General features: G+C 40.1%; 1 protein-coding gene across 1 annotated transcript in view; it reads left to right on the top strand.

Annotated features, from left to right (window-relative positions):
- Positions 1-527: 527 nt before the first annotated feature.
- Positions 528-27260, top strand: part of RASGRP3 (RAS guanyl releasing protein 3) — a gene marked incomplete at its 5' end in the record, with an annotated part of 37727 nt that continues 10994 nt past the window's right edge. The window contains 11 exons of the mRNA XM_079721355.1: positions 528-597; positions 1611-1708; positions 3518-3585; positions 4118-4249; positions 5669-5816; positions 7274-7447; positions 7832-7948; positions 9932-10207; positions 17398-17475; positions 21109-21225; positions 27134-27249. Of these exons, the coding sequence (XP_079577481.1) occupies positions 528-597; positions 1611-1708; positions 3518-3585; positions 4118-4249; positions 5669-5816; positions 7274-7447; positions 7832-7948; positions 9932-10207; positions 17398-17475; positions 21109-21225; positions 27134-27249 (1394 nt within the window). The remainder of the gene's footprint in view (positions 598-1610; positions 1709-3517; positions 3586-4117; positions 4250-5668; positions 5817-7273; positions 7448-7831; positions 7949-9931; positions 10208-17397; positions 17476-21108; positions 21226-27133; positions 27250-27260) is intronic.

Raw genomic sequence — 27260 nt, 5'->3', positions numbered from 1 at the left:
CGGGTTCGTGCCCCAGTCCGGGAAGATCCCACATGCTGCGGAGCGGCTGGGCCCGTGAGCCATGGCCGCTGAGCCTGCGGGTCTGGAGCCTGTGCTCCGCAACGGGAGAGGCCACAACAGTGAGAGGCCTGCGTACCGCAAAAAAAAAAAAAAAAAAATTTTTTCAGCTGCTAAATTGGATGGTATTTAATAGGGAACATTTCCGTGGTTTCAGAGCATCATACATGCTAAGGAACAGATTCGTAGGCATTTTGCCATCATGGTGGTTCACACAATCTCTGTCACTTTGATGCTTTTCTTACAGAAATATAGTCAGTGGAAGTCATTATCTTTTCAGGTAGGAAAGGCATGCTTTAACGGATGGCAGAACTCTAGTCTGATATTTTTTTCTTCTTGTTTCTTTAGAGTCTTGAGACTCTAGGACAGAGACCACCACTAGGCACAACCATCACCTGCTTGCATGATTATGGAGATGGTCTACATGATGTTGAAAATGCCCCTAGTTTTTTGACAACGGCTAAATAACCATGGGGTCAAGTGGACTTGGGAAAGCGGCAACATTAGATGAACTGCTGAGCACTTGCATTGAGATGTTTGGTATGAGCCTTTTCTCCCTTCTGTACATCTTGCTACTCTTACTTCCCCCTGTTCAGATGTAGGTGTGGCTGTGGAACAGAATTCAATCTCCATACCTTGGTATTTAAGGCCTTTTTGATTGACCCCAATCTGTCTCCCCCGTATCACTGCCCTCTGCATTTCCTTCCCTTTACTGCCCACAGCTGATACCCCAGCCATACTATTCACTTAATGTTTCTGGAACATTCCCTGCATCTTTCTACCTCCATGCCTTTATCATATTACTTCACTGAAATTCTACTTCAGAGCTCATTTCAGATGTCACCCTAGATGTTCATAATATCATTCCTAATCTCCCCTGTCAGGAATGCTGATTGCTTCCTCCACTCTCCCACAGCCCTTTATGACTTTCTTATGGTACGTGGTATATGCTGCTGTGATAATTTCTTGGTCTTTTGGCTTAGACAAGAGTGAGTTGCCCAAGCTCCTGCATTCTGTCTTTGTGTATATGTCTTGTATCTCCTACTAGGTTGTATACTTTACAGCTATATGCCTTTTATGTTGTTCATCTACCTCAGCATTTTGGATTATTCCTTTTACAAACAGAGTCACAAAGGAATTGTTTGTTGAACTGATTGTTATAGGAAGAGTTAAACCAGACAGAGAAGGGTTGCCAGATAAAATACAGGATGCTCAGTTAAATCTGAATTGCAGATGAGCCACATTTTTAGTATAAGTATGTCCTAAATAGTGCATGGGACATACGTATACTAAAAAATTATTTGTGGTTTACTTAATTCAAATTTAACTGTGTTGTGTATTTTTATTTGTGAAATTTGGCAACCTTACATCAGAGGAAGGGTGAGACCTACCCACTTAATTTGCAAGGAAATACCAGCAGAAGTAGGAGGAAAATGATAATTGGGTCTACAAGAAAATTTTGACACTGATGTTTCTCTACTGATATTAGAAAAAGAGAAAAGTAGTATGTACTGTCGTCTCCTCACCTCTCATTTTATTTTATTTTTTAACAGATGACAATGGAGAGCTGAATAATAGTTATTTGCCAAGAATAGTTCTACTTATGCACCGATGGTATTTATCTTCCACTGAGTTGGCAGAAAAACTTCTCTGCATATATCTTTTCAACTACTGTGTAATTTTTACAATCATAAATCAAGTTCTGTATTTAGATAGAGTGTCTAACCACAGCCAGTAAATTAAGATGAATAAACAGTCTTCAGTCAGTTATCCAGCTGTTTTGTGAATATATATAGATGTCTAGACAAAACATCTGGATGATTGACCAAATAGTTAACTGTCCATCTGGATGTTTTGGCTCTGCTTGGAAATAATCACTAGATATAAAATGAAACAGGAGCTGTAGACTGAATGTTTCTAACTTGTCTTAAATATTTCTGCTGTTAGTGTAATGAAAGAATATTTAACACTGATTCAAGAGCTAATTTATTCCTTTTAGGAATGCAGAATGGTGGACCTAGAGGATACAGTTTAGACATATGGAAATGCCAGCCAAAATAATATGATCTGGCTCAGGCATAAACACCACCTAAATTTTCACATCTTCTCTTGCTGGCAAGACACAAGAAATATTCTAGCAGGTTTATTACAATTTGTTAATTGATATTAATTTAAAATTTTCTCCTGATATAAAAGCAAAACAAAAATCCATAGTTAGAAATCTCATTCTATAATAAGGGCTTTTAACAGTCCACCACTTTTGTACACGGTACAGTCCTAAAAGGTAGTTAAGAGCCAAATGACTGAAAATGGCTACAAAACAGTCACACATTTATACAGAGGTTTTATTCCCCGAGATCTAATGTTTATTATATAACCACTAATGTTGGTTCCTACAGTCTTTGCCGGCTGCAAGCCCAGGGGTCCTGCAGATGAGTGAGAAGCCTTGCAGGACAAAGGGAGCCTCAGAGGGAGAGGGTCCATTGAGTACTATTAGGGCCAGTGTGGCTTCCATCTGCTTACTTCAAGCTTCCTCCACTTTCTACTTCTTTCTTCCAACATGCCCCCAACCTCGGGGCAGAAGGGGATGTTAGAGAAGATAAGGGGACATTCACCCTAAACAGAGGTCCCTGGAAGTGAGCAAAATACTAGTACCCAGTGGTCCAAGGATTCCACAGGTCCCACTACTGAAGGGCAGTACATAGAGAAGGATGGAGGGAACTGCCTCAGTCTGGTCCACCCGCCTCAGGATGCAAACACTGTCCAAAAATGTGCCCACAAACAGCACTCTCATCATTAGCATGTCTGCTGCTATATGAAACACAAATAGAAAGGGATATTTAGGCACAGTAAAGTTTAATATCTGAAAGTACAGATTGTATGAAAGTTGAAACTGCCTATGAATTAACATTTCTTTAGATATTCCTCCCTTTGGATTCCTTGCTCACTGCATATCCATGGTGCCTGGCATATAGCAGGAGCTCAATATATGTTAGTTAAAAAGAGTATGACTAAATAGACTTGAAACTAAATCACAACACAACATGTGTATTAATATACCCAAAAATGACATTTTCAAATATTAAAGAAATTAGAGTACTTATATAAAGCATTAATCCTATATATAAAATCTTTGTGGCTAAAATGGTGCTTTTATGTACTATTGGTTGGTAGTATATTTGTAATTACAGTTGACAGTCATCACTTGGTAAGTGCTCAGGAAGGTAAAACTAATTTTATAAATGGCTTCTCTTCCAGACCAAAACAGTACATCCCAGAGCAATAATACATTGTGTCAATTATTTAGCGCTGATGTCACCAGAACACACTTTTCTCTCCATTTGAACGTTCACATAACCCTAATATTCCTAGTATGGCCCTCTTATTAGGAATTCATCTAAATTGATCAAACAGCTGCAGGTCTGTGCAAAGGAATGTGCAAGGATTTTTCTTTAACTAGTGTACGTATCGAAATGCCAGTGGAGAAAGCTGTGATGAATTTCGATTAAAGATCTGTTACTTCATGAGGTAAATATTTACGAATTTAATTGTCTTGTAGTTTCTAGTTCTGCAATTGTTGACAGTTTCCTTTTCACCATACAACAGACCAAGCCTGACAAGAGAATCGACTCAAGTCCCCCTTTTATTGATTTTATTAAAACTGGCCCTTCTCTGTTCCTGGGAGTAGAATTCATCTTTCTTTTGGACTGTAGATCAAGCAGTGGTCAATGTGCAGCTCTTAGAAAGAGTACATTCATTTTTTTCTACTCCCTCATCATACACATTCCCACCTACTTGCCATGAATTGGGATAAGGGTTTCTTCTCAGCAATGGTTCTGAAGAGAGAGAAAGAAAGGCTCAGGGTGGGAGTGGTGGATTTGAGTCCTTGATTAAAGGCGGGAAGAGAGAGACTCAATGTGATGGATGAGGGATGGGAGATTGCTAATTTGGCTTGTGGTCTTGATGCATTGTTAAATGTAATCTGTAAAATGATACCATGGTTTCCATAGAAGTCTAGCTTGAAATCTTCCAGTTGTCAAAAATACTTGATGCCTTTCAGGTACTGGATTCTGAAGTTTCCCGCAGAGTTTAATTTGGACCTCGGTTTGATCCGTATGACTGAGGAATTCCGGGAAGTAGCTAGTCAACTAGGATATGAGAAACACGTCAGCCTCATCGACATATCCAGCATGTAAGAGTGGCACAAGCTTCTTTCAAACATGAGTCCACTGTTTGAGGGAGGGGGTAGTGATGACCCCACTTAACCTCCATCCATACCATTTCAGAATCAAGGTGTGCTTCTCTGAGGAAAGCTTTGGTGCAATGAGCACAGTCCCATCGGACAGAGTTTCTCTCTCCAAGCTTCAGTTTCTGTATTTGTAAAATGGGGATTGTACTTTCTCATGGGGTATTATGAGCATCCAATGAATACCTGAGATAATATGTGAAAGCATTTGGCACATAACAGATGCTCAGTACTTGGTTACTGAATCTAGTCTCCTATACCCTTGCCACTCATAGTGTGGTCTGTGGATCAGCAGCATTGGCATCACCTGGGAGCTCAACAGAAATGCAGAATCTCATGCCCCACCCTAAACCTGCTGAACTGGAAGCTGAATTTTAATAAGATCCCCAGCTGATTCATATGCTCATTCAAGTTTGAGATGCTCTGAGGTCAGCCTGAGGCTGTACAAATGTTGACCATAGTAGTGCCATGAACTGGTTAGCTCAGTGATTAGGAACTTGGTGCTAATTAGGCTAGCATTTTATATTGACTAGCTAACTTTGTAGACAAAACTATTTTAGGCCTGTGAGTATGGTTATCCGTATTGCAAATATGTGCTCTTGTGTCCTAGGCATTCATACTCTAGTCTCTTTTCCTAGAATACTTCTTCAAGAGTGATCAATGGTGAGTGATCAGGAGTTATTAAGGATGTTGTTAAAAATAAGGATTATTCAGCCTGACTCCTCTACTTACTAGCTGTGTGATCTTGGGTAAAATTTTAATCTCTCTGTGCCTATATTTTCTCATCTATAAAATGGGAGTAATAGTAGTATTACCTGGTAGAGTTGTTGTGAAGATTTAATGAGTTAATACTTGTGATTATAGTGGTGCCTAGGACATCTAAGAGTTTGATAAATGTTTATACTAAAAAATACAGTTTATTCATTCCTAGTAAATCAGAATCTCTGGTAGTGAGGTCTAGGTCTCTGTCTTTATAACAAGCTTTTCAAATAATCCATATGTTGCTGAAGTGTGAGAACCAGCTTTTGATGGTTTCCATCACCACCTGTATATTGATAAACTCCAAAATTTATATACCTAGCCCTAACCTCTCCCTCATGATCCAAACCCTACTGGCCACAGGAAAGACCAAGTAAGGGATTCTGGATGAATCAGTGCAAACCCACACTGTATGGAAAAACAACTCGAAATTTATATTCTATTGGCAATGGGTCAGTGGTTTTCTCTTCAAATATGAAGGACTGGGCGTGTATTTTGCACAAGCCCCTGGAAGCAGGCCAAGAGTTACACAGTCAGTAGGTTAATAACTTCCATTGAGTGAAATGAGCTTTCAGCACATTGACCAGACTCACTCTTCTTTTATAGTCCTTCCTATGACTGGATGAGAAGAGTCACACAGAGGAAAAAAGTATCCAAGAAGGGAAAAGCCTGTCTGCTCTTTGACCATCTGGAGCCCATTGAATTGGCTGAGCACCTCACTTTTCTGGAGCATAAATCTTTTAGAAGGATCTCAGTAAGAAACTGGACATTTATTCTTCCAAGGATAACAACCACCATGCCAACTTTACCAAGAGCTGCATTTTCATACTCTGAAGTGTTGGCAGCCTCTGTCACTGTGCTCCACTGGAAAAGTGCCCTTAACTCACAGGAACAATCCCTTTTAACCAAAGATAAATATTATCCTGTCTTTATTTTATGGCTCAGGAGCTATATTTCTGTTGCTATTTTCAATATCTCCTTTCATAGGATTAAAGCATGATTTTCTAAATATTCAGTGGAGATTTAACCATTCAAGGTTTATTTAGCTTTGTTGACTTCTCCCAAGTGAACATGTTTAGCTGTGCCCTTCATTTTGGGAGAAGAAATATTTATTTAGGTTGGGATACGTATAAATGCCTGATTATGAATATAGGTTGAAAATAGGAATTGTAAGATTTCAGGAGAATCTCAACATCAGGTTGTTTCTTTCTCAGGGATGGATATCCTGGATTAAATTTTTCTTTCCTACTCTGTCTTGATAGAGTTCCTCCTCTGCATCCTTTTTCTTCCTCCTGACTGTGATCTCTTCCTAGCCACCTACTCACTATCCATTTGTTATGATATTTCCACAATGGTTCACAAACAGCCTTTGTCTTTGTCTAACCAAGCTCTGGGGAAGTCACTCCTTCTTTTCCAAGATGCCAAAGAATGAATTACGTTATTGCTTGCAAATAAGAACATGAGGTTAGAAGTATGGATTTCTGAAAGACTGATTCTTTTCACTAAGTAACCCTACTTGGAGAGGACCTTTTGATTCCCCACAGGCAGGCCATGAGAGGGAATGCCCTGCTCTGTTTATATGGTAGGAGGCTCATATGTATCTGATGACATCCATGCTGACTTCCTGAATATGTGTCAGCTTTGCCAAAGAGCAGCCTTACTCAATTTCTATTTTTTCTCTTTTCTTCTTGAAAACACATTGCAAACTTATTCTGACTTGAAATTATGATATTTATATTCATTTCCTCTTCTTTAATGTATGCCATTGTATCTCGAACTTGCCTGACCATTGGAATCACCAGTAGTGGGTGAAAAATGGAGATTCTTAGGTTATTCCTCTGGAACAGTGATCCTTTAGGTCTGACATGTTCCCCAAAACCAGTATTTTAGCAAATGCCCCAGGTGGATCTTATGATCCAGCAAATTTTGGACTCACTGGAATATGACTTTGAGTCTTGTCCCTTCCTCCTCCCATCAACACTGTGGTGTGTAATAAGTGTGCATCTGGGTGTGGAAGAGTGAAATGCAGCAAAATAACATGTTAAAGATACAGATATATTCAAACTTGTAAGATGCCGTTATAAATGTGAAATGAAAGAAATCATTATGCTGTTGTGAAACATTATCTCACCTCTTCCATGCAACATTCTAATTTATAATTTTTTCAAAGACTCCATTATAATTCAGAGTCTCTGAATCTTCCTTTACTAGTTCACTGATTACCAAAGCTATGTCATCCATGGCTGCCTGGAGAATAACCCAACCTTGGAGAGATCTATTGCTTTATTTAATGGAATCTCTAAGTGGGTCCAGTTGATGGTTCTTAGCAAACCAACCCCTCAGCAAAGGGCAGAAGTCATCACAAAGTTTATCAATGTTGCCAAGGTATGTATGTCTGTTAATTAGATTGGGATTCTCAAAGGATTCTAGATATTCATTCACGCTATTGAGAAAAGTCATTGAAAAAATTTGGGGTTCACAATATAAAAGCCAATTAAACTACCCATAAATGTCTAATGAGCAAATATACTTCTCTCATGCAAGAAGATTGCTTTTAATTGGCCATATTTGGAAGCATTTAATGTAGCTATTTTTCTGTGTAATGATTGATATATTTTTCTAGTGGATTTCATTTGTACTTCATTTTGAATTGATACTATTTTCCCTACATCCTTGTTGTTAAAGTGTATGACTTCATCTGTACCTCAAAAAGGTCAGAATAATTCAAAAATTGTTACAAAGTATTGAAGTTAACCTTTTTTATTGCAGAAGCTCCTTCAGCTCAAAAATTTTAACACCCTGATGGCAGTGGTAGGAGGCCTTAGTCATAGCTCCATTTCCCGGCTCAAAGAGACCCATTCTCATCTTTCTTCAGAAGTTACAAAGGTACAGTGGATCAGATCATAAACCAAGTAACAAGTTCATTTGTAAGTTGTTTGGGGGTAGGATGATCCTAACAAATGTCACTCAGAAGGGGAAAGTTTTCTTCTTAGACAATAGGAGGTTACAGCCATACCACCTGGAAAAACAGATTATAGGTGGCAGAAGTGTCCTAATAGGAATGCTTTGAACACCATTAACATATTGCAGTTGTAAATATTCAAAAAATATGTGTTTGGTGCTTACTATGTGATAGGCATTGTGAAATACATGGGGGTTACAAGGCAAATATGACAGAAATCATTCCTACCGTCCCGTCCTCAAATGAAGTCATTGAACACCTGCTCTCTTCATAGTACTGTGTTCAACACAGTGGAAGACACAAAGGAAGGGGGGACAGAAAGAAATCTTTTGTATAGAAAGCCCTCATATTTATAGCTCAGTTTTCAGGGATAAAAAAAAATTTTTAAGCAATGATTGTTTCCCAAACTGAACTTTTTCTGCCATATTTATTTCCAGACCACAATAATATTTTTCCTTATTGAGCAAAAAAGAACATTTCATCCTTATGAAAAGATTTCCTTGTAAGCGTGTACTTTGCTATATCAGTAAGGACACTTTCAGCTGTAAGTTAAAAAAAGAAAAATCTTGGAATTGCTTAAACAATAAGGAAATGGATCATCTCACATACCTGAAAGTCCAGAGGCAGGGCCAAGTCCAGGCATGGTCTGATCAGAGTTCTGGCTCAGTTGCTCTGTATTCCTCTGAGTATGAGGTTTTAGTTTTAGTTTTTGTTTTTCATCGGATTGGTTTCCCTCCTGATTGGGCTGTCTGCAGCAACAGGAAAATTATGCTTTCTTGTTTATGAAAGTTAGAGATAGGGAAAATCTCTCTTCAGCTCTGCACCTATGGAATAAAAGACCTTCTTTTTTAGACAGATTGGACCATCTCAAATCACATGCCCACCTCTGGGCCAATAACAGTATCCAGAGGAATACAATGTACTGATTGGCTTAACTCTGTGTTCCTGAACCAATCACAAACCAGAGGGATGGAATTATGAAGATGGTAGATCAGAACCCATCCTTGGATCTGGGCATGGAAACAGCATCATCCAAGACACATGGGAAAGAGTAGACTGATCGAAAGTAGACACATGGGTCTATTGGGAAGGTATGGCTGCCGTTAGGCAACCAACAATAGCTTGTGCATATAAACAGGAGAATATAAACCACAGAAGCACTGCTGAGTGACCTCAAACACTGCACCCTTTCCAAGTATAATGGGGCTCATTATGTGTTTCATTTTCCTTTAGATTAGTATTGAATTTCCAGTAAAGAACAAAACATATTTTAAACGTTGTAAAGAATAAGAATTCAGTGGAGGCTCATATAAGCTTGGAACCACCACCAGTATGTCTTCAAAAATTATTTATTTGAACTCCTCTTTCTTACAGAAAAGAAAACTGAGGTCCCCAAAAGTGAAGTGACTTGCTTAAGGTCACCCTCCTAGTTAGTGGCAGAGTCCAAAACCACAGCTATCTCACACATCAGTATGACTATTCCTACCCCATACTGGCCCCTTCAAGTTATATCTTGAATGCAACTTTCTTGGAACAACTAGGAAATTTTAATATACTACATACTTCAATACAATACATGCTTGTATTTGTGGATTGTAATATTTCCATGAATTACAAAATACTTATATATACGTGATGCTATATAACATCTCAACACCCCTAGTAGGTAGGCAGAGGTGTGGGCTATTTCTCTTTTGCTGCAGAATGGAACAGGCTGTCCAGCTCATAGCCAAGCCTAGTACATTTTTCTAACTTTCTTTTCCCTGGTTAATATTTCCCTGCATCAATGTTGGTGCAACTGATACTTCTTTCAGTAGGCGAGGAATTTCCTAGCCACACACTGTTGGGCCTGAGGGTGGGCAGAAGGGAAGGCTGTTTGAAAATACTACTTTTCCATCTGTTCCCAGAACTGGAATGAAATGATGGAGCTGGTCTCCTCCAACGGCAATTACTGTAATTACCGCAAGGCCTTTGCCGACTGTGATGGCTTCAAAATCCCAATCCTTGGCGTCCACTTGAAAGACTTGATAGCAGTCCATGTCATTTTCCCAGACTGGATGGAGGAGAACAAAGTGAACATTGTGAAAATGCACCAGCTCTCCGTTACCTTGAGTGAACTGGTCTCCCTACAGAATGCCTCTCACCACTTGGAACCCAACCTGGATTTGATCAACTTGCTCACGGTGAGTCCAATGGACTGGAGTTTGTGCTAATAACTCTCCTGCACCTCACTTCCCAGGGTATGCAGGAAGATCCATGCCAGCACTTCACAATGGGGGTGGGGGAGGGGTTGAATTCAGGGTCAGTAGCTGGGAAGAAATCTCAAAGGATGAAGGGAGGGAAACTCACAACTGTAACCCAAGCGACTTGAGACACCAATCTCCGAGCAAAGAAAGTTCCCTTTGCTTTGAGGGTCCCAGTCTCCGCCTCCACGGCTCTGGTTTCTGCAGTTCTTAGAGAGGCCCTCCAGCCCTGTCCTCTGCCTCACCACACTCATCTAATTCATCACCTCCTTCTATATGCCCTCAATTCATTGGCTTCTCTTGATCCTCACTGCACTGCTGTAGTTGAAGCCTGGAGTAATGCGGGGACCTCCTCTGAGATCTCCCTCCCCATAACCCCCACCAGCCTCCCCAGACCACCAGATGCAGGTCCCAGTCTGCCACTGGAGCCCTTCACGACTTGTTTTCTGACTATCAGTTTCTCCTCGTTTGTTATCACCCGACCCCGCATCACACCTGCCTTTGAGGAATGTGGGACTTACACTTTCCACCACAAATTGCTGCCTTCTACTTTCTGGCTTTGCATTTTCTTGGAAAATTCCTTCCTTACCCACCCCCCAATCCCGCCATGACTAGCTTAAATTCAAAAGCCTCTGTCTTTCTGGAGCATTCTGTTTCCTTCCAAAGCAGTAAGGCATCTGTCACATGTGTTGCCCTTGTACTTTGTATTTTCTTATCTATAGGAGGTATCACTTGACATTAGATTTTTTTTTCTGTTTACCTGCCTTATACATCGCACGTCCCCAGCACCTCTCATAGTATTGCATAACATCTTAACGGAAAAACTTGGAAGAACTTTTTGGCCCACCCAATACGTGGCATATTTAGGAGCTCAGCAGATGAACTGGGCGCTGTATTTAGGAGTGGGTTGGAAGAAATTCACCTACTGCTCATACGTTTTGGCCTTGGCAGCACACACCATTAGCTGGTCTCTAGGTCCTAGCACTTTTAGACGCACAGGTGTATAGTAGAGAACATTTCCCATTGGCTGCTTCTTTGTCAGGGGGAAAGAGGCATAAGCAAATTCTCTCACCCTTGCTTAAACAAGTGGAGGAGCTACTTCCTTGTTTGGGTTTATGACACTGTAGCATCTGAAACTTGGCTGCAACACCGAATTGACTACTTTCCTCCAGTGGCCATGGGGAATGAAAACAAGAACCCCTCTGGAGCTCCGAAGGGCTAAATCCTCTAGGACTGCTGCATTGGGATAAGAGTGCAATTCCTAGACCTTCTCACAAACTGTTCCTAGAACACAGAATTGTTTACCAAAGAAGAGAACCCCTAGGTGTAGGCAATAATGGCAGCTGCATTCTTAGTATAAAGCAGAAGTAGCCAACACACAGAAGCACAAATCTCTTGGGGTTGAGTTTGTGTAACAAATAGTAAACACACAGACGTTCTCTATTAGGGTGGGGGAACCTCACAATAATCCAGACAGCTGCCTTTATTAACCATTTGCCATGTAAATCTGTTTCCATGAATAAGTGACCAGAGTTGCAGCCCCAATCAGACTATAACCCCACAGCCACAGGTGATGTCTGCAGACCAGTCTCGGGGGGTAGCCTAGGCTCCAAGTGTCTGTGCTCAGGCTGCCTCCACGAGCTGGGGGAGAACTTCATGAGCAGCTGCCTATGCTGGGCAATTCCTCATCCGGATAAAAGATAATGATGGGGTAGGGAAAAGAAATTTGAATTGTAAATTAAGCAGGCAACATCTGGACAGATATTTGAGAAATACTAAAGGATTTTGAATGAAATTTTGGGGCTGCAGATGGAAAATCTGAACTCCAGAAGTAAAAGCTAAGAAATAATTCCTTTTTTTTGCTGGAAACGAAAGAAAAAAGAAAAAGACTCAATCTCTCAGTCTCTCTGTGTATCTCTCTCTCTCTCTCTCTCTCTCTCTCTCAGGAATTGAAGGAAAATTTAGAAGCCACCAAGCACCATATTTAGTCACAGCAGTGTTGTATAGTATAATGTAATATAGTGACAAGAATCTCAGATGGGAGACATAGCTTTTGGCCCTGCCTCTGCAGTTACTTAGCTTTGTCTCCTTGCTAACTAGTCTTGACTTTGGATTTTTCCTAAAGGGTTTTGTGCTCATTTGTAAGATCTCATCCAGCTTTAAACTTCTGTGGTGCTAGATGTAAGGAATGGTGGAGCCTTGGGACTAAGGAACCAAGTGTCAACCTTATTCTGTGGTTGCAGCCCAGTGGCTCATCAGGATAGCACAGTTCCGCAGATGAGCACGATTGTCAAGCCAGTTTCTATTTAAAGCCAAAAGCCTTCCTCTCTCCCCACAACCAAGGAGAAAGTTCGGTGCATTCATTCTTCCTGGCCCTAAGCAGATTAATCTCCTCAAAATGAGGATGGAGGAGACTCCCAGGAGGTGTTCACTGAAGCCTAGTGAGCATTTCATGAACCACATACCTGTTGAGATTAGAACCATACGTTGACTGCAGCTGCCCAAATGCATGTGAGGTCATTCTTATTAAGTACAGCATTGAAGGGGTGATTCTTTTTGCTCCAAGACTCTAGGTCAAGTTTCTGCCTGAAGTGACTGCTTCTAAACATGGTCCCAGGTGAGGAAGCTGATATATGATTGAGAGCCCTGGAAGAAAGAAAATGAGAACTCTTAAGTTAATGAACAATTACTAAATGCCTGCTCTGTGCAGTAGGCTGTATAGCAATGCTTGAACTTTCTGTAATAGTTGATTACAGTTTTCACAGCACTTTTCACATACATTGCCTCAGTAGATTCTCACACACACCCTGTGATGTAGCCTGGGCAGGTCAGAGGGTGTAACATCACCCCTGTCTCTTCCTATTTTAGAAATGAAGAAGCTGCGATTAATAACGGACAAAAGGCTTGCAAATAGCCAACTTCTGAATCCCAGTTTGCGGCTCTCTCTCTCTCTCTCTCTCTGATGGGCATTTACTCTGTAATGTGGGAATATTGCTGACATTTACTTTATTTTGCATCTGTGAAAATTAAATAATCTCTCTCCCTCTTCATGGGTGTGTAAAAAAGAGTTAATTACAAAATAAAATCTATGCGAGCAGGGACTATGTTTGCCATTTTTATCATTGTAATCTTAGCCCCCTGAACAGTACTGGGCACATGAAGGAAAGAGGACTACACCACCAAACTGCTGGGATTTGGATTGTTCCCCTTTTTAGGGAAGATCTGGAGAAGACATTTTCCACTGTGATCCCAATTCATATAACCAGGAGCTTTTAAACTGATGCTTCTTGTTTCATGGTATTCGAAATAGTCTGAATTTTTCATAGTATTTTTAGATCTATCAGTTACATTTACCATTCTGAGTATATGCAAATTACTGGAAAGCCCCTGTATTTTTACAATCGAAGAAGAAGAAGAAAGAAGAAAGAAGAAGAGCAGGAGGAGGAGGAAGAGGAAGAATTGCAAAAATGGTGAATGGAGATAGTTTGATGACCAAGTGTGTGTTATTTTACAATTCTCCAGTCAAGACAATGTCGGTCCTAAGGTGCAGACTAAATCCACAGCCATCTTTGCTGATAGGCTTGGATGTAAAAGCAACAACCTGAAACAGTGACTCAGAACATTTTTTAGAAACAAACAAGCTTAAAATATGTTAGACACAAATAAATATTTTTGAAACCCCATTGACAAGCTGCCTATATTATTTAAAAGGTGCATAAGAAGTAGAACAGATCACTTTGTGCAGGGCCCTAAGGCCCAGAGGAGATCCGAGAAAGCAAGTAGGATCGCGGCTTGGAAAGCAGAGAGATGGCTAGAGTTAACCCAGAAGGCAGCTCTGCACTCATGGATGAGCAAGTGGCATTTGGCTGCTGCACCGATTGGGAGCCAAACCCTGCAGTTCCCATCTGTGTGGCCCTCTAAACAAATCCCACTGGACACCATTAGCTCATTTAATCCTCACAACAATCCTGGGAGGGAACTATTATTGATGATTCCCATTCCCAGATCAAGAGACAGACTCAAGAAGGTTAATGACTTGCCTAGGTTCATACGACCACTAATAAATGGAGAGCAAACATTGGGAGAAAACAAAAATATTTCCATCATAGAGTCAGATATCTGTCCATCTGACATATGAAAATACTCAGGGATGTTCTGTGTCTTTTGAAAGAGCATCTCCCCTATTTAGTGTGTGGCTTATTTGGGTTTCTGGTTGGATGTTCTTGCACTGCTGGCATCTCCTTTCCAGCAGATGCCAGTGCTGTCATCAGAGGAAGAGTCAGGAGGACAGGAACATACTCATCAAAGCCCGGATTAACTCCTGACAACAAGGAAGTCAAAAGGAAGAAGTCAGTCAGTTTTCTGTCTATGTCGCATTCACAATGCAAGGTAGCAAACTAGGACTGGGATTATAGAGGTGGAATTACAAATGTACTGTCTCCTTTCGTGAAGCTTAGGGACCAGTAGAGTCTTCTGTTGTGGAATTTACAAAACAGTGGGCAATTGCCCATGGCAGATGTGTTTTATTTGGCCCACATGGAATCATAAAAAAAAATGTGTTATTAGTTGCCAGTGCTTAAAAATGAGGATATTTTATATAAAACTCTAGATTTCTGACTTCTCTTGACAAATTAGATGTGGCAATTGTCATCAAACTGACAACAATTTGACTTAGATGAGTAATGACTATCTCCCATTCATCAGTGATCACACCTTCCCCTATTGCTTCCCTAACCCAGAGATCCAGTGTCAAATTCCACTTATCAGCACAAATTTTTCTTATTGTTGAGCTAAGAGGAGAGATCCCCAAGTTAATTATATCTGCAAAACTCTTTTACCAAATACATTGTTATACCAATGTCTCTATCACAATATCCCTTTCATGCATCTCCCTTCACTCTTTTATATGGTGGGCTGGTTCCTCAAAGCATTTGTTTGAGACATGGGGACAGTTCCTCTCCTGCAAAAAGGCAGGGCCCCTGGAGGTAGAAGTGACTGCTGTTCAGTGGAAGGTGGATACAGTGTGCATTCTTTGTGAGCATGATTTTCATGATCTGAAATGATACTGGGGCAATTTTATAGTAAAGTCAATTTTATTATGCTTAAAAAAACCTTTAGATGACAAAGTCTAGATAATGCAATACATGACCAGATATATGAAATCCTTAATCTAACTGCTGTATTTAGTAGCTAGAATAGTGACTACTATAGTGACTACAATGGTCCCCACCATACATTAGGTGACCAATAAATATTTGTTGAATGAATGATGCAAAAATAATGCCAGTTTCTTTTTTTAAAAAATGAGATAGGACAGCAAGATAAATCCTTGAAAGACATCCTGTGCCTCTGAGTTTTCTCTTGCTCCTAAGCACCAGGCACTGAGCTGGAGATAAGGGATCCTTGATGTTACAGGCTAGGACCAGGGACAGGTGTATAAAATAAGACTTGGAAATGGAATAAAGCCTTTCACATTAAGCCTTTATCTTTAGACAAAATATGTCAAAGGAAAATTTTCATGCTTAAATGGTCAGAGAAAGGACAGGGCACCTGGTTCTCTTCCCTGTTGATAAAATGGTATGATTCATCAGGTTCTTAACATTGAAGGGCACGTGTGGGAATTATCCAGGCTTATTTTAAGTCTTAGGACTTCTGTTTTAGGTAAATGGGACCATGCATTTTAAGGTTTTGCAGATTTTATCCACGCAGTTCAATCTTCGTATACATTCTTATCCTTGCCTACCCTGATCTTTCTCTCTGTCTTTATTTCTCCAAGTCCTCCCAGTTAGGTCCCAGTTCACAAGTTCCTCTGTGAATCCATCCTGATCATTTCTGTCCTCAGTGGCCCCCACACATAATAATAAAAGTAGTTGTGGGCTTCCCTGGTGGCACAGTGGTTGGGAGTCCGCCTGCCGATGCAGGGGACACGGGTTCGTGCCCCGGTCTGGGAAGATCCCACATGCCACGGAGCGGCTGGGCCCGTGAGCCATGGCCACTGAGCCTGCACGTCCGGAGCCTGTGCTCCGCAATGGGAGAGGCCACAACAGTGAGAGGTCCGCGTACCGCAAAAAAAAAAAAAAAAAGTAGTTGTAACAGCTATAATAATAACAATAACATCAACAACACCAGATTACATTTCCTGAGATTTCACTGTGTACTAGGCCCTGGGTGAAGTACTTTACATGCATTATTTCATTTGATCCTGATAAAAATCCAATTAGATAGGGACTTTTGTGATCATTTCCATTTTACAGAAGTGGAAACTGAGTGTCAGAGAGGAAATAACTGGCTCAAGGCCACAGAGCTAACCAGTGGCAGGCTCAGAATTTGAACTCAAACGCACTGGTCTCCAAAACCTCTCCCTCATGCTTTACACGCTGCCTCCCTGAAAAGTTCCTATAGCACTTAGAGCGGGGCAACTTCCTTCACATTTAGCATGTGTTGCCTTTTGTTGATGTGAATATATCTTTTTTGTGTTCAGGTCCTATTTAGTCAAATAAAGTGTCTGGCCCTTGAGGGCAGGAATGATTTTATACCATTTTATATCACCAGAACTTAGCACAGTGCCCTGAAATAATAGAAACCTATTAATTGCTCCTTTATTTCTGCAGTTCTTTAGTCAAACCTCCAAGACACCATTTATTCCATTTCCAAGTCTTATTTTATACACCTGTCCCCGGTCCTAGCCTGTAACATCAAGGATCCCTTATCTCCAGGTCATTGCTTGGTGCTTAGGAGCTACTCAATAATTATCGAGAAAAATTGAGTAAATGGTTCTTGTTGATGCTGATGACCACACTAGGTTTAACTTTTTCCTTTTTAAAATTTCATTTTCCAGGACTTCCCTGGTGGTCCGGTAGTTAAGACTCCATGCTTCCAATGCAGGGGGCGTGGGTTTGATCCTTGGTTGGGGAACTAAGATCCCACATCCTGAGTGGCCAAAAAATAAAATATTAAAACTTCTTTAAAAAATTTCATTTTCCACCTCTGCATGCTATCTTTTTAATGTTCTACATTCACTCAAGTTATTAGACATTGAGCTTAAGCATTCAGTTTGGAAAAATTTCAGTAATGTAAATAAGTAAATAAATGATTCAACATCCTTATTTATCCCTTCTAATTTGTTGTAGCTTTCTCTGGACCTCTATCACACAGAAGATGATATTTACAAACTATCACTGGTCCTGGAGCCTAGAAATTCTAAATCGGTGAGTATTGTTTTCTCTCTCAGGTTCAGTGACAAGCACCATTATTTTTTATTTACAATAATTGGCCATTACAGTAGTGCTTTGTGATCTAAAGATTGAAGAATTTAAAAAATCTATATTTTTCCCATTTTACCAATGGAACAGCTTAGCCCTGACAGATAATTATTTCTTCACATTAGAAGCTAACAAAGAAGAACATCATTTCCAGTTACTCTGCTTTATTTTTGATCTTCCATGTTCCCTCTGAGAACCTGCCCCGCCCCCAAAAAAGAAGGAACAATAATTTGAATGACCATTCTAGGCTTTTTTTAAAAAAACTGATTCTACAAAAAATTAGATTTAATAAATTTTAAATACCCTAATCATAATTCACAAATTTCTCTACTAATGATTCATCCAGCTCAGAATTTCAGTATCACATTGGATAGAGTCTCACTTAATTGATAGCTGACTCTTAGTAAAGAAACATTATATAATGAGTTGAAGAAACTGCATTACTGAATGTACACTGCTCATTACTCTTAGCAAGTGGACTGTAGCTCAGATATGCTTTGCACTAGTAAAAAAAATCTGGGTGAATATGAAATTTACAATGAGAATGAGGTTTGTATGTTGAAAAAACATTTCTGTCTGCTTCTTATATCCTGAGATATGTTTCCTTATGAAGGTCTCATTCATTACCTCCATACCAGTTGAGTTCTGTGGCACGTTGCCAGCAACCTTAGGGCCTAAGTCTGTCCATCTATTAATACCTACTACCATTCTGAACCATTGAACTGAAAGAGGCAGAATGACTGTAATGCTGTTCACAGTAAAGGCCAGGTGGGAGACTATGAACTTGAGTCTGAGTCAGTTGACCTGGTAGCATCTGTTCTTACTGTCTGTGGTGGTTCCATCACCATGTTCCCCTCCCTGCCAGCCCCAAGAAGCCCATCTCCTGGGGACACTGCAGAAGGCAGCCATGTGGGAATATACAGCACAGGCAAAGGGAGGGGTTAGGACCAGACTCTTCAAAGTTAGCGTGATGAAGAGAGAGCTAGAAAGAAAAGTAATGTTACTGAAAAAAAGGAATTCGTAAGCTCCTCCCTCATTCCATAGCTTTGGTGCGATGAAGCTGTCCTGTACGTGCACACACAGCATTGCCACCTCCTGACACCTTCCTTTACCTATAACTAGGCACCTTAATTGCCACCTGTTGGTTGTTGGATGCCTGGCAGGTCATAATATATATGTTATCTCATTAACTCTGTTAAGGAAACAGAGTCTGGTGAGCATAGGTATCTTACACAGACCACAGAGCCAGTCAGTAGGAGAATTTGGACTGGTCTCAGGACTGTCTGCCTTCACCACCTGTGCTTTTTCTACAGCGTGATGCTGCCCATTATTTTCCCACCACCCCTTGTTCAGAAACAGGGTAAGAATAACCATTTTAGCACACATGCCTGATTTGTGCCTTTTAGATTTACTTTGGTTTATTTTCAGGATCAAGTTTTACCAATTTTAGGAGACATTTCCATCCAACATAAAAAAGTCTTTTTATCTCTTGTAAAAGCAGAAGCTTTCAAAGCCCCTTCCAAGTGCTAAAATCCCATGAATCTATGAAAACACATTTCCTAATCCCTTTCTGTCTCTTCTCTAAGTGGAACGTTACCTTATTTTGTATTTAGTGTTCGACGCATACTGGTAACTAAGAACAATTTCCCGTCAGGATTATACTTCCTGAGAGCCTGTAGCTTTAACGTGCTTACAGTTAGCACTGGCCAACCTCACCTAGTTAGTCCCAGAGCTTCTCAACCTTATTCGGTTCATGGCACCCTTAGTACCTCATAATTTTTTGTGTTTTAATTCATGTCTCAGTTTTTTCATGCTACCTCTAGGTCAAAAGAAATACCTAACAGTTCCACTTATAGAATAGTTAGGTCCAAGCAACTAAATATGTATAAACATTGATGTTCTAATGGCTTATTACCTGCCTGAAAAAATAATACACACAGATTGAAAAAAATAACATTTTTATTTCATTCTTTTTTTTTTAAATTTATTTTTATTTATTTTTGTGGTACACGGGCCTCTCACTGCTGTGGCCTCTCCCGTTGCGGAGCACAGGCTCCGGACGCGCAGGCTCAGCGGCCATGGCTCACGGGCCCAGCTGCTCCGCGGCATATGGGATCTTCCCGGACTGGGGCACGAACCCATGTCCCCTGCATCGGCAGGCGGACTCTCAACCACTGCGCCACCAGGGAAGCCCCTATCTCACTCTAAAATAAGCACAATTACTAATGGATATGTGTGCCTGTTGGGCACGGTACAATTTCTTAAATCTTGGAATCAGATTGGATACTGTCACCCTTATTGCTTGTTCCACATTGATTTTTTGCTTCACAAGGACATGATATCATTGATAGAAATATGGCACGATCTGATGGGTGAATTGTGAACTACTTCAAGCTGGTAGTTCGTGTGCTATTGACAAATATTGAGTATTGCTGTGTTTCCCTCGGAAGTTTGAAATATCTTTTGGTAACCCTCTGAGTTCGTCGCAGTGCTCCAGAGGAGGGGTGTGCCTTGCTGTATATTTTGGGAACCAAGGTTTTAATCCTTTATTATATCAACAAGATGAAAGGCTTTACCGAAAGAGCTGAGATGTGTGAGCATGTGTGTGTGTGCATGTGTGTGTGAGAGAGAGAGAGAAACTGTGTGTGGGAGTGACCATATTCAGATGGCAGATAATTTTTTGTCCTGTTTGTAGCTCACAGCAGCACCCACCTCACAACATTGGTAGAGGCTTAAATCCATATAGTTACGCCTCAACTCCTCTTGCAAAAATGGTTATCCCCAACTCAGTATCAAATTTAAAAACAACCTGCTAATACAGGTTTGTATGCATGCACCAGCAAAAATATTTCATCGTATGAGATCCCTAGGGAGAGGATACGAAGTGCACAGCACTCTTGGCTCCCGATAGGATTGTGTTTCACACTTGTGTTGTGTAAACGAGTTATACATTATTGCTACCATCTTCTCCACATTATTAAGTGAAAATGTCTTGCAAGAACGTGGAAGAACCTGTGGAGGAAACAAGTTCACCAAAGCGGGGCTCGAGAGAGCTAATGATTAGCCAAACCGTCAAGAACTGATTAAGCATATTAAGAGAGAAGCTGGTAAGATGACATAAACTTGGCTGTGCACTGCTGCCCACTTACTGCACACACCTGATTTATCACTAGCACTGACTATTAAAGAATTAGATAACTGGTGTTTTATGCACTTTGTATTATACGAGCAAAAAACTGTATGGATTGTTATAGAGATGTTTAAGGGTGTTTTAGTAGTATCTGGGGAACTTGGATAGGAGTTTTGGATGAGCTGGGAGAGCAATAGTTTTTTCCACCTAAAATAATACAATCTAGGCTGCTGTTAAACAAAATATGTATTTAGTTACAGATTAGATTCTACTGACAAAGTATTCCATTAACAAAATTTTCATTGAAGTTTTCAAAATATTTAAGTACTACATAAACAGAAGTTTTTACTGATATTAATATGCAAAACTTATATGGCTTTCTCAGTGTCCCTGGTCCAAATTGCTCAAGGCCCCAGATAAAGTTGAAAAATGTGTGTGTTTTCTGTCAGCAGCCTACCTCCCCTACGACGCCCACCAAGCCCGTGGTGCCCCTGGAGTGGGCCTCAGGCGTGATGCCAAAGCCAGATCCTACAGTCATCAACAAGCACATAAGGAAATTAGTTGAGGTAAGTGGTTGAGGGACAGTTAAAAGTGAGCAGTTAAAAGGAGGCCCCTTTCTCTTTCCAGAATATTCTCTGGTTGCCCAGAATCATATGGAGTCCATGAAAACAGCCCTCTGGCAAGTAAGAGCAATTCAGCAGACACTTAGCTCTACCTGGCACTGGCTTCTGGGGAAGAACCTCCCAGGAAGGCCCCCTTTCCCCTTCTTGTCTGTCAGTTCTCACTTACCCAAATACTCTCAGCTACTTAGAACCCCTCACTTCCCTAGGCATTTGACACTTCTGTCATTGTCCCTGCAACCCAAGGGACTGTATGAGGATTAGAATCTACTCATTAAAACCCACATGGGGGGCTTCCCTGGCGGTGCACTGGTTAAGAATCCGCCTGCCAATTCAGGGCATACGGGTTTGAGCCCTGGTCGAGGAAGATCCCACATGCCGCTGAGCAACTAAGCCCATGTGCCACAACTACTGAGCCTGCGCTCTAGAGCCCACAAGCCACAACTACTGAAGCCCACATGCCATAACTACTGAGGCCCATGCACCTAGAGTCCATGCTCCACAACAAGAGAAGCCACCCAATGAGAAGCCCGTGCACCGCAACAAAGAGTAGCCCCCGCTCACTGCAACTAGAGAAAGCCCTCAGGCAGCAACGAAGAACCAATGGAGCCAAGAATAAGTAAATAAATAAATAAGTTTATAAAAAAAGAAAACCCACATGGGTCATCATAAAATGCTGGATAAATTGGTTACCTGAGGGTAGGAAAAAATACTGTAAGTTGAGTCGTTTCTCCAGCTGTATATATTTGGGGGTCTGTGACACCGCACCACAACAACATTTAGGTCAGAAACATCACTTAATGAAGGGCAAGATTGTGTCAGAGTTTTCCGTATTAAAAACAACAAAAAAAGAGTAGATGCACCAATGTGGGAAAGATGGAAATATCTCAGCCACTAGAAATTGTGATTGTTGATTAAACATCTCCCTTCATGGACTGGTACATCCTCAGATGCAATAGGAACAAGTCTTTGGGATATTATGTGCTCTTTGCTGGGAAAGGATGTTTACAGAAAAAGAATGTTCTATATCTTGGATCATCCATGGAACTATGAGGTGCTGAAAGAAAAGTTGCATGGGGCATGGGAGTCAGGAAGGGGAGATTAGAAAGGGTGAGGAAGAGGATGAGAAAGCCATAAGGTCCAGTGGAGACCATGTGATGATATGGTAGTGACAGACCAAACTTGGAGCCAGGGAAGGCGGGCAAAGGATCTGGGTGCATGGAGTTGCAGCTCAGGAAGGTCTAGAATCAGGAAGTGAAAGAAGTATTTTTTCTCCTACTCTCTCCTCTGCTTTTCTCTGAATGCTCACTCCATTCTCTGCAGACAGACTTTCCGTGCTCCACACGAGGAGCCTCTTTCTCCCCCACCCCTTTGTACCTTAACTCTTTTCTCCAATTCCAGTTTCATGGGGGAAGGTTGGCCCAGTTTGGTTAGATTGAGTACTGTTGATTTAATTGAATAAATGGCTGGGTTTCATTTGAATTTCCATAATGAATTTTATGCCACCAAAAATCTTGTACCCTTAGTATAAATATGGGTACTAAAGTATAAATTGTAATCACTCCATAATAGTTCATTTTTAAGCAATTTCGATTATGGATAAGCATTGATAGTGCAACTTGCAAAAAAATTCAGTTATCTATGGGTAAACTTGCAATGGGTGCTAAACAATCATATTTTTAATTAAGTAATTTGTTCATTTATACTTTGCCTACTTCCCAAAATACTCCTGAAGCAGTTGTGCCCTAAGGCAATACAGATAATATATAATAGAAACTACAGGGGAATTGCCAACAAACACATGAAAGAATGCTCAACATCACTAATCATTAGAGAAATGCAAATCAAAACTACAATGAGTTATCACCTCACACCAGTCAGAATGGCCATCATCAAAATATCTATAAACAATAAATGCTGGAGAGGGTGTGGAGAAAAGGGAACACTCTTGCACTGTTGGTGGGAATGTAAATTGATACAGTCACTATGGAGAACAGTATGGAGGTTCTTTAAAAAACTAAAAATAGAACTACCATATGACCCAGCAATCCCACTACTGGACATATATCCTGAGAAAACCATAATTCAAAAAGAGTCATGTACCACAATGTTCATTGCAGCTCTATTTACAAAAGCCAGGACATGGAAGCAACCTAAATGTCCATCGATAGATGAATGGATAAAGAAGATGTGACACATATATACAATGGAATATTACTCAGCCATAAAAAGAAACAAAATTGAATTATTTGTAGGGAGGTGGATGGACCTAGAGTCTGTCATATGGAGTGAAGTAAGTCAGAAAGAGAAAAACAAATACCATATGCTAACACATATATATGGAATCTAAAAAAAAAATGGTTCTGAAGAACCTAGGGGCAGGACAGGAATAAAGGCGCAGACATAGAGGATGGACTTGAGGACACGGGGAGGGGGAAGGGTAAGGTGGGACAAAGTGAGAGAGTGGCATGGACTTATATATTCTACCAAGTGTAAAATAGATAGCTAGTGGGAAGCAGCCACATAGCACAGGGAGATCAGCTCGGTGCTTTGCGTCCACCTAGAAGGGTGGGATAGGGAGGGTGGGAGGGAGACGGAAGAGGGAGGAGATTTGGGGATATATGTGTATGTATAGCTGATTCACTTTGTTATAAAGCAGAAACTAAAACACCGTTGTAAAGCAATTATACTCCAATAAAGATGTTAAAAAAAAGAAAAAGAAATCACAGGGGAAAGAGAGATTGCTTCATTATAACTGGACTCTAAGTCAAATGTTTGCATACATGTGTTTGCAGGGAGAACTTACAAACTTTTTGAAAATCCAATTTAGCAGAGGGCAATGGAAAAATCTTTTTTATTTTTCTCTGATTATGAAGAAAGCCAGGGCAGTCCACTGGTTAGGACTCAGCACTTTCACTGACATGGCCCCAGGTTCAATCCCTGGTTGGGGAATTAAGATCCCGCAAGCCACGTGGTATGGCAAAAAAATTAAAAATTAAAAAATTAAAAGGTGAATATTAAAACATTTCATAAAACAGAAAATAGAAAGTTTTACTTTCAGGACTTGATGTTTCTTCTGTCTAGGGTTAATCACTGATAATTTGTAGATCATCTTGTATGATTTTATTTTCTCCCCCCATACACACACACACACACACACATATATACATGTATATCTTTGAGAAAGCTTGTTCAGTTATTTCCTTAGAACAATTCCTAGAAGTGGAATTGCTGTGTCAGAGTAAGCACTGATTGTCCTCCAGAAAGATTGTGGCTATTTGCTTTACCAACTTGATAAGAGAGTGCCTATTTTCTCATAACCCTAGGAAATTATCAATTGTTTTAATGTTTTCCAATTTGAGAGGTTAAAAAAAAAGTTTCATTAGTATTTCCATAATTACTAGCAGAATTGAATGTCTTTCCATGAATGTATTGTCCATTTGTATTTTTACTTTGGTGATCGTCTGTTTTCCTTTTGTGTCTTTCCTCTCGTAAGTGTTGCAAATGATTTTCTCTGTCATTTATATTTAATTTGTTAATTGAGCTTTTTTGATTCAGATATTTTGCATTTTATTTTAATGAAATACTTTTTTTACGACCTCTGACTTGGATGTCATCCTAAGAAAGGTCTTTCCTACTCAAAGATAATAAAACAAGAAAAATATTTTTATCTATTTACCTTTGGTTTTTTTATAACTTTATTTTTACATTAAAATATTTAAGGCATCTTGGGCTTCCCTGGTGGCGCAATGGTTGAGAGTCCGCCTGCCGATGCAGGGTACAGGGACACGGGTTCGTGCCCCGGTCTGGGAAGATCCCACATGCCGCGGAACGGCTGGGCCCGTGAGCCGTGGCCGCTGAGCCTGCGCGCTGTGCTCCGCAACGGGAGAGGCCACAACAGTGAGGGGCCCACGTACCACCAAAAAAAAAAAAAAAAATTTAAGGCATCTGGAATTTAGTTTGGGGGCAATTTATTTTATAAGATTATCAGCCATTTAACTCAACAGCAATTATTAGATAACCCATAATTTCCCTGTGGATTTGAATAGATACTTTTTGATATTCTGAATTCTTACATACATATGGATCTGTTTCTGGACTGTATTCTCTGCAGTAAGTTATGATACCATGTTGTTTTGACTAATGTAGCTTTGATTTCTGATAGGGCACATTGCCCCTCATTACCTGTCATTGTTTTAGATGAAATATAACTGACCTTCTAGGTGTTCTAGGTGCACAACATAGTGATTCAATATTTCTACACATTACAAAATGATCACCACAATAAGTCTAGTTACCATCTGTCACCATACAATGATATTAAAATATTACTGACTATATTACCCATGCTGTACTTTCCATCCCATGACTCGTTTATTTTATAACTGGAAGTTTGCACCTCTTAATTTCCCTCACCTATTCATTCACCCTCCCACTCCTCTCACCTCTGGCAACCACGTGTTTGTTCTCTGTATCTATGAATCTGTTTCTGTTTTTTTTTTGTTTGTTCATTTGTTTTTTAGATCCCACATACAAGTGAAATCCTATGATATTTGTCTTTCTCCGCCTGACTTATTTCACTTAGCGTAATACCCTAAGGTCTATCTATGTTGTCAAAAAATGGCAAGATTTCATTCTTTTTTATGGCTGAGTCATATTCCATTTTATTTATATACCATATCTTCTTTATCTATTCATCTATTGATGAACACTTAGGTTGCTTCCATATCTTGGCTATTGTAAATAACGTTAGAATGAACACAGGGATGTATATATCTTTCAAATTAGTGTTTTTGTTTTCTTTGGAAAAAATACCCAGAAGTGGAATTGCTGGATTGTATGATAGCTCTGTTTTAAATTTTTTGAGGAACTTCTATACTGTTTTTCATAGTAGCAGCACCAATTTTTAATCCCAACAACAGTACATGAGGGTTCCCTTTTCTCCACACCCTCACCAACACTTGTTATTTGTTGTTTTTTTGATCATAGCCATTCTGACAGGTGTGAGGTGGTTATCTCTGTGTGGTTTGGATTTGCATTTCCCTGAGATGAGTGATGAGTGATGTTGAACATCTTTTCATGTGTCTGTTGGCCATCTGTAAGTCTTCTTTGGAAAAGTGTTTATTCAGATCCTCTACCTATTTTTTAATTGGGTTGTTTGTTTTTTTGATATTGAGTTGTATGAGTTCTTTGTATATTTTGAATATTATCCCCTTATCAGAGATATCATTTGCAAGTATCTTCTCCTATTCAGTAGGTGGCCTTTTCATTTTGTTGACAGTTTCCTTCCCTGTGCAAAAGCTTTTTAGTTTGATATAGTCCCAGTTTTTTGTTTTTGCTTTTGTTTCCCTTGCCTGAGATCATTACTCCTCATCTTAAACAAACAATTTTAGGCTATTCTCAACATGTTCACTTCTATAGGAACTTTAGAATCAATTTATTCATTTCAAACAAATTCCCACCAGGATTTTGACTGCAATTTCATTAAACGTATACTTTGATTTTTGAGATAATTTAACATTTTAAAGTTTCATTTTCTATTGTCATGGTACTGGCGTTTGTGAATTCACCAAGCCTTACTCCTACTCAACCCTGAGGTCTCAGTTTAGACCTTGCTTTCTCCAGGAAACATTTTAAAATCTCCCTTCCCCCTCTCCCCCAGTACTCTGTCTTTATCCTCAGCGTTGCACTTATCTCATTATACCGTAAAGGCGTCTCAATTTTGTTATCTCCCACTAGATTCCAAGCTCCTTGATAGAAAGAATAATATGCTAGTTATCATTGCTTTCCCAATAACAATTCAGAGGCTGATTTGTAAATAGTCATTCAATAAATATTTGCCTTTCCTTTGCAGTCTGTGTTTAGAAATTATGACCATGACCAGGACGGGTACATCTCCCAAGAGGACTTTGAAAGTATAGCTGCCAATTTTCCCTTCTTGGATTCCTTTTGTGTGCTGGACAAAGATCAGTAAGTTTAAT

The sequence above is a fragment of the Hyperoodon ampullatus genome (genome assembly GCF_949752795.1).
Source record: "Hyperoodon ampullatus genome assembly, chromosome: 15".
NCBI classification, from domain to species: Eukaryota; Metazoa; Chordata; class Mammalia; order Artiodactyla; family Ziphiidae; genus Hyperoodon; species Hyperoodon ampullatus.
The sequence above is the reverse complement of the archived record's forward strand: the minus strand, read 5'-3'. Positions and strand labels throughout refer to the sequence as shown.